This window comes from Anolis carolinensis, chromosome 4 (assembly GCF_035594765.1).
Source record: "Anolis carolinensis isolate JA03-04 chromosome 4, rAnoCar3.1.pri, whole genome shotgun sequence".
Taxonomy (NCBI): Eukaryota; Metazoa; Chordata; class Lepidosauria; order Squamata; family Dactyloidae; genus Anolis; species Anolis carolinensis.
This window is the reverse complement of record NC_085844.1, coordinates 83,091,352-83,102,386: the sequence shown is the minus strand read 5'-3', so window position 1 is coordinate 83,102,386 and position 11,035 is coordinate 83,091,352. Positions and strand designations below refer to the sequence as shown.

At 39.1% G+C, this 11,035-nt stretch overlaps 1 protein-coding gene across 2 annotated transcripts in view; it reads right to left on the bottom strand.

The window, feature by feature from the left end:
• hmcn1 (hemicentin 1) overlaps positions 1-11,035 on the bottom strand; it is a 312,600-nt gene that overhangs the window by 140,704 nt on the left and 160,861 nt on the right. For both annotated transcript variants that reach the window (XM_062980741.1, XM_062980742.1), the window contains exons 20-23: positions 10,167-10,279; positions 8,627-8,786; positions 6,321-6,495; positions 2,136-2,263 (exon numbers count right to left, since the gene is read on the bottom strand). In XM_062980741.1, coding sequence (XP_062836811.1) covers positions 2,136-2,263; positions 6,321-6,495; positions 8,627-8,786; positions 10,167-10,279 — 576 coding nt within the window. The remainder of the gene's footprint in view (positions 1-2,135; positions 2,264-6,320; positions 6,496-8,626; positions 8,787-10,166; positions 10,280-11,035) is intronic.

The window sequence follows — 11,035 nt, the reverse complement described above, 5'->3', positions numbered from 1 at the left end:
GGCAAACCCTGCTTTGTCCCAAATTAATTTGATACTCCATTAGACCTTGGACTTCCTGAAAAACCCAGGTCTAATGGAGTATGGGCCATGAGGGGACAGACTCCTCGATAGTCCTGGGACTACTGAGGGGTCAGTCCCCACAGCCCAAGTTGCTTCTTCAGGCCCAGTGGGCCCAAAAAAGTGAAGAGGCAACCCACCCACTCCCCAAATCCCCCCTAAATCCTTTAAAAAAAACTTATCTGGCCATCCTTATGCCATTTTGCATGCTTTTTGGAACATACCAATATAGTGCTAAGAGACCGGGGGGGATTGCTCCCCCCCTCCATGGTCTATTAGAGCTACATTGGTATGTTTCAGGAGAGGTCTAATGACAGCCGGATAAGTTATTTTCTCTTTTAAAGTTGGGGGGGGGGGGGGGGTCCTCCTGAAAGGTACCAGGACAGCATCTAGACACCCACCGGGGAAAGCGTGCTCTTTAGGGGGTGGTGTATGGACATCTAAGCGGGTTTCTTAAACCCACTTCAGCATGCATTAAGTGATGTCTGGAAGCGGCCAAGGACTTCCAGTTAATAACTTTAGAGTAACAGCAAGAAGTAACCATTTAAAAAAATATGTACCTTTCAAACAATGCAGTCCAATTAGAGAAAGAAAAATAAGTGTTCTATAAAGAGTAACATTAGCTACAAGTCATTAAGTGACCTGCTTATTATATACAGAACATAGGATATTTTGCCATTTACCATATGATATTATTTCTCCATCTTAGGTAAAGGTAAAGGTTTTCCCCTGACATTAAGTCTAGTCATGTCCGACTCTGGGGGTTGGTGCTCATCTCCACTTCTAAGCTGAAGAGCAGGCGTTGTCCGTAGACACCTCCAAGGTCATGTGGCCGGCATGACTGCATGAACATTGTTAACTTCCCACTGGAGCAATACCTATTGATCTACTCACATTTGCATGTTTTCGAACTACTAGGTTAGCTGAAGCTGGAGCTAACAGCAGGAGCTCACTCCACTCCCTGGATTCAAACCACCGACCTTTCAATCAGCAAGTTCAGCAGCTCAGCTGTTTAACCCGCTGCACCACCAGGGGCTCCCATTTCTCGATCTAGCAGGGGTCTAGTCTAACTAACAGTATTGCCAGCCTCAGTCAGACATTTATCTAAGGCCTCTTCTACACTGCCATATAATACAGATTATCAAAGCAGATAATCCATATAGGGCAGTATAGAAGGGGCAATTTCTTACTACTACAGAGCTTTTTGAGGTCCTGATCACCACATAACCAGGAAAAAAGAGGGGTGGACTGGGCACAATTATTGTGATACATTAAATGAAGGTAAACAGTAGCATGTTGTTGAGTTGGGAACAAACATATAAGGTCCTGAAGTAATGGGAAGATGTAACATTGCTGATGAACAATAGCAGGAGTTAGAGACAGGAAAATCTACCTCTCACATTTTTGTTGCATTTCTCAGAACTCCACTGGCATTTTCATCTTTTCCCATATTTTCTTCTTCTTGTGTATGTTTTTTCCTAAACTTTAGTTTTTTAATGTATATATCTTCAACCCATTGCTCCTATAGACTTAAGGATGTTTTTGTGCTTTTCTTAAATATACTTATTTTTTAATTGTGCACGTTTTTCAACGTTGTTCACCTAAATGAGCAAAATGGGTTGTTCTTGCAGAGAAATGAAAACTCAATGAATTTTTTTTGTCCATCCCTAGTTTTAGTACTGTTGAGTGGATTTTGGCAGGTGAGGCACAAATGCTGGCACACGCTGGTATACACGGCAAGGGATTTTTTAAAGCAAATAAAGAAACAATTGTATAATTTTGTACATGTTTAGAGAAGCTGCTTTTCACGGCCAAAATATAGGCTTAAATACATGTATAGCAAAACATTGGGCTTACTATTACATCAATCCCGCCCCCCTCGCCGTCAGACACACTAAAATATACTTTAGGAGAAAAATATTGTTTGTCCAGACTCTTAATAGCTGTTGAATGGATAGTTTGGCTCTCTAGCCCATTTAATTTTGGTGCCAGTGACCTTCTCAGGAACTCTGCATATATGTAATGCACTCTACTTTACCCATTCAGAAAGGGCTTTTACTGGAGTTTAAACCACTTACCATGTACATTTAGTTTCACTGACTGGGTTGCATTCCCAGCTATGTTTGTAGCCACACAGATATACATGCCCCTGTCTGAAACTCGTGTCTCAAGGATCTTCAATGAACCTGAAGGGAGGAAGGTGTGTCTGGAAAAATAGGACACAGATACGGCTGTATAAATATTTAGCACAAGGAGAATAAGCATTACTTAGACATTAGTAATGAACACAACTCATTAAAAAGCATCTGTTCGGTATTACTTTTGCTCAGACAGGGCTGGGTTTTACTCAGCTGGGCTTGCAGCCTGTCTGACTTCTTCGTCCCACCTAGTTCAAGAATGAAATAAGATTAAAACCAAGCAAGTAATCTGTTTTAATAAGCCATGTTTTGGGTCCTGTCTACATCGTAGCCGAGGGAGATTCCTGTGATGCACTGATGTTTGTGGAAATTCCTCCTTACAAAGAAATACAGATATCCAAACAGATTAGGAAGTGAGGAACTCACTGAGGTGACTAAAAAGCACAGATGCCAAACAGAAAAGGAACTGTATGAACCAGTGGTAAAGAAAAGTTCAAAATCTGAACCAGATGTTGTAGAAAACACTCTGTTTTTAGATAGGTTGTCAATGGCTGGCACATATTCAGTATGTTAGAAAATGAAGATCTTTTAAAAATCACAAATTGGAACTTAATTGCAAGAGACAGGAAAACCAGCATGGAACAATGCCGTGTGCCTCCCACTGCCAGTCTGCCTCCTCCCCATAATTTCACCAACTTGAGTTTCATAAAACCTGTCAGTAGCTCCCAATGTATGGTCAAAGGATTTCATGACCAGAATCACTGGGATGTTGCGTGGTTTCCGGGCTATCTGGCAGTTTTCTAGCAGCATTTTCTCCTGACATTTCACCTGCAGAGGATGCCAGCCTTGCCAACATGGCCATACAGCCCGGAAACCACACAGTCCCCCAATAGCTCCCAATCTTGCAGCATTCCCATTACCTACTTTGGGTGATGGTCTCTTCTGCTATTGTGCCAGCATTTCAGCAGGAAGGCAATATCTTCCTTAGCTATTCCCAAACTGTCTGTTTTCCTATTTATTGTGTAGATTTTATAGTTATATTTGCCTCTTTTTGTTGTCCGAAGCTGACATTGCAAAATTTACCAAAATTGATAATAAAAAATTAGGGAGCAGTTGTAGTGTGGGAAGTTGGTGTTATGGAGAAGCATAATCACAGGATCGCAAATTGATAAATCAGCATAATTGTATGGTAGAAGAAGGGTACAATATTGAAGATGCTCAACTCAGTATGTATCTGCTATCAATGATAATGTGACTGTAGTAGAATAGTGGGTTCATGCAATAAAGTCCTTAGTCTCCTTGCAAACAAGCCAAAACAAAGACAGACAACTTGGCCAGAAGCATTGCTGGCTAAGCCCCTGAAAAGACAAAAATTAGAAAGCCTGGCTAAGATAAAGTTAGATCTGTCTCCATGACAAACAGCGCTCCCAATGGCATATTCTGACATGGTGTCTGAGCTGTATAATCTGAGTCAGGTGAGGAACAACTTGAGCAAAAGAGTCAAAGAGTGAAGCCAAGCTAAACACAAGATAGGCTCAGCTGAGGCAGGAATGACAGCTGGAAAGGGGGAATGTAGGGAGACGACAATAGGGCAAGACCAAGGCCTCATCTGCACCGACCAGTTACAAACTGGGATGGAAGAAAATGGTTTCGCTGTACTTTTTTTTTTTCGTGTCAGGAGCAACCTGAGTCGCTTCTGGTGTGAGAGAATTGACTGCCTGCAAGGATATTGCCCAGGGGATGGCCGGATGTTTTTGATGTTTTTACCATCCTTGTGGGAGGCTTCTCTCATGTCCCCGCATGGAGCTGGAGCTGATAGAGGGAGCTCTCCCTGGGTACAAATGATGACATAGGAAATCCTGGAACCAGTTTAGTGTCCAGATGGTGATTACACAAACCACAGAGCACTGATGTACATTAAGGAGGTTCTTTAACATGCTTTTGTGAGAGTTTATTGTTTGGCCCTGCAGTTTGAAGCTGGCTTTAGACTGCATTAAATGGTCAGTGGAGATGAGGACCAAGAGTCCAACTACATAATGAAACAGTCTCACGTGATTTTGAGCCATGCAACATGAGGCTATATGTGCAAACTGAAAATCCTTCCTGTCATTTGAAAATCCCAATACTATATTGCCAGGCTGCTCTCTTAGAATACAGGTTGCTTGGTTTTGAATAGTGGGGTGGGGGTGCATAGGACCAGTACTGTATTTTGCTGTTTCTAAACTTTATGCTAATATGAAATGAGTGGAAAATTTGGGGAAAATAAATCCTCAATTCCCACTTCCTCTAACACCCCACCCCCAAATAGTAGTTCCCAGAAGTCAAGTATGTTTTACAGTATTAGGCTACAGGCCCAGAAACACTAACAAGTCACAGCAATGACATTCACTCTGGCCTTGTGCCGTTGGTAAGCCTCAGAGCAAGCAGTGTTTTATCTACCCTTTTAAAAACAACAGCAATTATTTCAAATGGGAGATAAAACATGACATAATGTAATATCATTTTATTAACTGTCAGTGTGTTATTTGGCCTTGGATCCCCATTTTCTCCATCTACTACAATGAAAACAAATAACATTACCCCAGATACACGAATAATAAGATGATTCAATGGAACTGATTTATAATTCAGAATGGTACATCAGTGCTATGTGACTGCACTGAACATGTGCTTCAGCCCCAGTTTGAAAGAAACCAAAAATACCAAAGGCTCAAGTTAGTTAAAATGAGGAAGGCCGATCTTGGAAATGATGCCTCCCATGTAATAATAAATAATAATAAACTTTATTTCTACCCCACCACCATCTCCCCAAAGGGACTCGGATTGGCTAACAAAATACAGCAAAGTTCTGCACATAGACAATACATGAATCTAAAACAATAAAACCATAGAATTACAATAACACACATATATAATTACAATGTAAAACATTAAAATTCATAAAATGCAGTCATAGCTGTGGATCAAAACAAGTTGTTTCGATTGACACAGTCAATGTGATGCCCACAGTAAATCCTTAGACTAATCCTTAAAAACCTATGTAAGATTAAAGGCTTGCTTTAAAAGCCATGTTTTTAAGCTGACATGGAAGGCTTGCAACAACAAGCTTGTAACAACTATACAACTCATTCCTTTGGGGGTAACACTATGATGCTCCTCTTCCAAAAATAAAGTAACTGGAAAAAGTACTTTTCCCATGTAATGTTTGGTGATCTTTTTGTCATTTGTAGGGCATCTTTGAGAGCTTCATAGTGAGTTACAGAAAACAATTTTTTTTAAAAGTGACTTTGGATTTTCATAGCAAGTTGCACATCACAATGTTTTTTTTAAAAATTAAAAAAACACTTTCCTTATTCTGTGGGAAATCCTAACTTTTCATCTCAGTTTACAAGCCAGTTGCAAGGATACATATACGTTTGTAAATAATGGCACTAATTTATTGCACAGTAGGAGGACCAAGCTAGTCAGGAAATGTTTAGGAATTAGGTATACAATCAAAAGAAGGTATACACGGTTGCCAAAGGCTAAGGCCAAATCCCAATGGTTCAACTGCTTCTGGGTTTAGTGTGGCTGCACATGAGTTTGAGACTTATGTTGGTTCCATAGCTCAGTTACAATGTTAGTAATTACAGAAATCATTTAACTCAGATATGTCAAATACAAAGAAGCTAGGATTAATTTTTGGCTAGTTTTATATTTAAAAATATGATGGAAAGTTGAGTCTGGTATGAAGAATGAAGATTGAAACGTGTTATTTATTATAACCACCTACAATAGGACAGATAGCCTTACTTAAAAAGAAGCATTACTAATCCATGTAGCCAAGCAGAATGAAAATATTATTCAGTGACTAGTTTATGCTGAATGTGTTCTGCAACAATTGTTGTATTGTATACAGAACAGAAAACCACAAATAGCATGCAAGGATTTGGAGGAAGTATGACAGTGTAGATGGGTCTTAAAATGCACTTCCAGATTCAAATTTTGTTCCTGGAAAGGGATTCTTATGTCTGGAATTTGCTTAAATGGGGAATTTAAACATCCTAACAGTTTTATGATAGCCTTTACTGATATTAGGAGGACAAATAAAATAATCAAACAAAAAGACAAAAGCAAGGCTGTTACCTTGGAGAGAAGGGAGAAATCAGCTGCACCTCTTTAGCCCAGGTTATCACAGGGGGTGGTAAACTTTTCACCTCACAAGGAAGCGTGACCTCTTCTCCAGCTATCACAGATATTTCTAAAGGATTTCCCATTGAACCTCCTTGTTGATCACCTGGTCTAGATACTCTTGGTTTCACTAAAATAAGACATATCATCATCAAAGCTTCTTCATTTATCAATATATAGGTATGTATAAAATATTTCATTTCAGATGTTTGGGCTCTATCCCATGTTCCTTCCAGAGAGTGTTGAAGAACCCTTGAGGACCCATTGGATGGCATGGTTCTCCACATGATGGAACAGCTAATTTCACTGTCTGTAACCCAGCAAACATTGTAACCCAGTCCTACCCATGCTTCTTTGAATCTATTTCCTGCTGGGTTCAATGAAATTTATTCTTGAGTAAGATTGTAATTCTCTGGGTGTAAGTCTCACTTAAATCAATTGGACTTACTTCTGTGTAGAAATGTATAAAATGGCACTGTTAATTATTGGTAGGGAAGAAGTGCTGAGCACGAATGTTTCCCTCTGGCCCTTAACTGGGCTTACATGCCTGTGACAATGAATTTAACTTTCCTTCAAGTAAATGGGTTTACAAGCTGATAAAAGATATCAGAATAAGCTAAGTACAGACTCTCATCACCAGAAGGTTGGTTGTTCAATGATGAACTGGTCAAAGTACCTATGACCAGGCCTGTAGCAAGGGGGGGGGGGTTAGGGGTTCAAACCCCCCTCTTGAATTTTTTCAGGTTAAAAACCTGGCTTACTCATGAATTTTAACTGGTTAACCAAATCCCCATGCTAAGTCTATGAGACGCAAAACATTAAGAGTCCCTCCAGGCACTATCTCAAGCAGATATTGACAAGTCTGTAGCCAGGGGAGGGGGTGCTAGGGGTTCAACCCCCCCCCCCCCCCCGAAATTTTCAAAACCCCTTCCAAAAATTTTTTCTGGCCCTGCCTATGACCACAATGATGGTGTGAAATAGTTGCAATCTGCTTCTGTGGATGAACCACCCACATACATATAATATTGGGATTCAAAATACCCATTGAGCCTATGAATAAGGCAAGTCACATAACCAATCTTTGTCTTTCCTCTTCTCTCTTTTCCATCACTTGACAGCACACATACCCATTTTAAACAAATAAAAAAGAACCCTGTCAGATCATCTGGCAGGGAGACTGAATAGAGGGAGCTGTGTCATGTGAGGCTGCAATACAAGGAAGCAATCACCAAAAATCTTATTGATGCCACACCAGTATACTGAATTTTACAATCAAAACTGCCAAAAATACTTGAGCCAAATACTTAAAGTGAGAGGACAGGGGCCAAGACCTAGTGACTATTCCATGCCCACCCACACTCCAGAGAAAGCAGTTCCAAAAACAGTTGAATTTCAGCCCAGAAGGGAATTTAATGCACATATCTTTTAAACGTGACTTAATGGTGACGGGGGGGGGGGGGGGTTGAGGCTATAGCTTTTCAGGCTATGAATAGTCTACCCACTGGATCCTTCTAGCTCTTACTGTGTTACAGTGCACTAGAAAAATATATTAAAGGAATATATTGTTAAATTTAAGTGGAAATATACAGTTGTCTCAATCTATATCTTCTAAGGGATCCTATTGTACAACAAGAGTATAATATGTAAAAACAAAAGGCTTTTATGTAACACATTCTATGGAATAAATTTTCAATCACTGCAGTTTACATGGAAAAGCATACGATTCCCACTAGATTCCCACATTGGCAGAATCAACGCTAATTTATGTTTTGATGTCCAAACAACAACATTATCTCTAAACTCAGTAACATATGTTACCTCTTATCATGAGGCAATTCCTATACAGTGTTCCCTCACTACTTCGCAGTTCGCTTTTTGTGGATTCGCTGTTTCGCGGTTTTTCAATAAACTCTAAAAGAATATTATAAGTTATAAAAAATTACAATTTACAGCCTAAGGAAGGGAGGAAGGAGAAGCCAAAGGGAGAGAAAAGGAGCCCAAGCAATGGGAGGAGAAGGAGGCGATTTCTCAACACACAATTGGTTGATAAAGACTTAAAACAATGTATAACTACTAAAATAATGTATAAATATATATCATCCCTACTTCGCAGATTTTCACTTATTGCGGGTGGTCCTGGAACCTAACCCCCGTGATAAGTGAGGGAACACTGTACCACATTTTTGCTCTCAAAGTAAAACAACTTGTTGCATTGATATGTAGAGAGCTCCTAGATTCCTAGAGATTTCACTTTCTCTTACCATAGACAGTCAGTTGTACTCGACGTGTTGCATAGCCTGCTGGATTTGTTGCAGTGCAGATATATTCCCCAGACTCTTCACCTCCTGGAGAAACTACATACAAACTCCCATCAGATCCTGAAGAATATTTCAGATTGCTGGGAGGAATTACCTCTCCTTTCTGTGAAGGACAGAAAAATACCATTGGGATGAAGTTTCCTAGATAAAACAACAATGAAAGCATTGCTATCCCAGATCAGAAGAATGGTCTGTCTAACTCAGCATCTTCCCCACCACGTTTTTTTAAAAAAATTGATAGAGTTCTTGTCATTCTCAAACTGTTTTACACATCATCATATTAGGCATGCTTCATGGAAATTTAGGGTTCTAAATATCCAACTTTAGTTGAATCTAATGCACCATCAAATCTAATGCGCACCCAATTTTCAAAAACCTGAAACAAAAAAATATAATGCACAAGGGCAAAAGGGGCACTCTGTCATTTGGTTCAAAAAGGTGTGCATTACAGTTGCTGCCTGCTTAGAATTTCTTCTTTAAAAACAAAAGTGCTAGAACACCAAAGCTTTCAGCAATGGAGAAGAAAACCTGAGATGCATCTATACTATAGAATGAATCCACTTTAACTGCCATGACTCAATCATATGAAATCATATAGTTTTACAAGATCTTGAACTTTCTCTGCCAAAGAATGCTGGTGGCTCACCCAGCTCAGCATTCCCCTGTCTTCAGAAATGTAGCAGATAGCAAAAAGTAGAGCTATCTTGGCTGTGCCACCTTAGATGTGATACACTAAACCTATACAGGCATATATATTTTTAAATGTATAAAAGGAGCTGTAGATGAGCAGATCAGTTCAAACCTCCTTATCTACATTAGTAGAATGACATTGGGGGTAGTATGGGAAAGGATCCACCATATTTCCCCAATTCCCTCTGTGCAATTAGAGGGGAAAATTCTCAAATAGAGCTTCTCTTCCTCTCCATTCACTCAGCAATTTAGATACTCTGCTATTTATTAAGGGCTTTAATGGATCTAAGACCTATTAAAACTTTTCCTATTGATATTTTAAGATTTTTATATGTACTTATAGTTATGCTCATGTTGTTTTTTCTGCTTTTATTAGTTTTATTCTTGTTCTAGTTGCATCAGTTTCATTTCTGGTATGGACTTCAGAATAGTTTTAAGCCATCCTGAAGAAGAAAACTGAAGGGCTGCATAAGTATTTAAATAAATAGCTCTGTGCACATAGGCAACTCTTTTCAAAAACCATTAGGAAAGCAAGTTGGCTGGGTATTGGTGGATATGCTGGCAGGAGTAGGCTGAGAAGAAAGGTCAACCTTGCCAAATGTCTATGCTGCTTTGATTTTGGCTAAGAAATGTAAAAGACATTCGTAAAAGATACCCTTTCATTTTCACAGTCATGGTTTTGAGATTTTGCTAACATGGGAATTTATTTAAATTTAATGGATGCATTAACTCATGTTGTTGCTCAGCTACAAATTCAGTCAATTTTTCACTACAAATAAGAAAAGACAGTCACCTTGGACCAAACTATAGTTGGCTTGGGAACTCCACTGGCTTTACAGGGTAATGTAACCGGGATGCCTTCTATAGTATTGAATATCTGCTGCCCATGTTGAATTATAGGTAGAACTGAAACACAAATAAAGAGACACTTTGCAAAATATTCCACATTGTTTTATGTCATGCACTACATAAGAAATATTGTTATTTATAAAACCTAGCACATTATTAGCAAGAGACCTTTGTCATCAAAGCAAGTACATACAAAAGGTCCTACTTTCATCTCAGACTGGGACAGAACTTTACGAGATATTTCTGAGTGTCAATAATAGCAGCAGATCTGCACCTCTTTGTTTCTACTTCTTCCAGTAATGTGACATGACATTGCCTTTTGGAGAATCTTACTGGAACATAGCCATACAGCCCAAAAAACTCACAACAACCCATTGCCTTTTGGTTTGCTTCCTGATTTCCATAAGCAACAATGAACCATGTGAAGTTCAGTGAATTGGGAAACTCACAATGTTTATGGTGATGAAATCATGACACATTTTGGATTTTTAAACTTTATCATCAGAGCAGGGGAGGAGGGACAAAAGAGAAAGGAAAGATAAGATGGGATCACCTCTTATTATGGCTACATAAAGCTCCAGTTAAGATTGAGAAAATCTTAACATAATGAAACGGCTTTCAATTTAAAAAAAAGACTTGGAACATCTTCCAAAATGTACTTAATTTTTTTAATTAAATTTAAGTGAGGACAAATGTTTTGCAGACTGTTGTCACCAGGTTTAATGTGTGGCTTGTAAATACCTCAAGCAACCACAAAGAATGAAAATCATGTGAGTATTCCCTTCCTTCTAAGTCATAATGTGAGCTATCCTT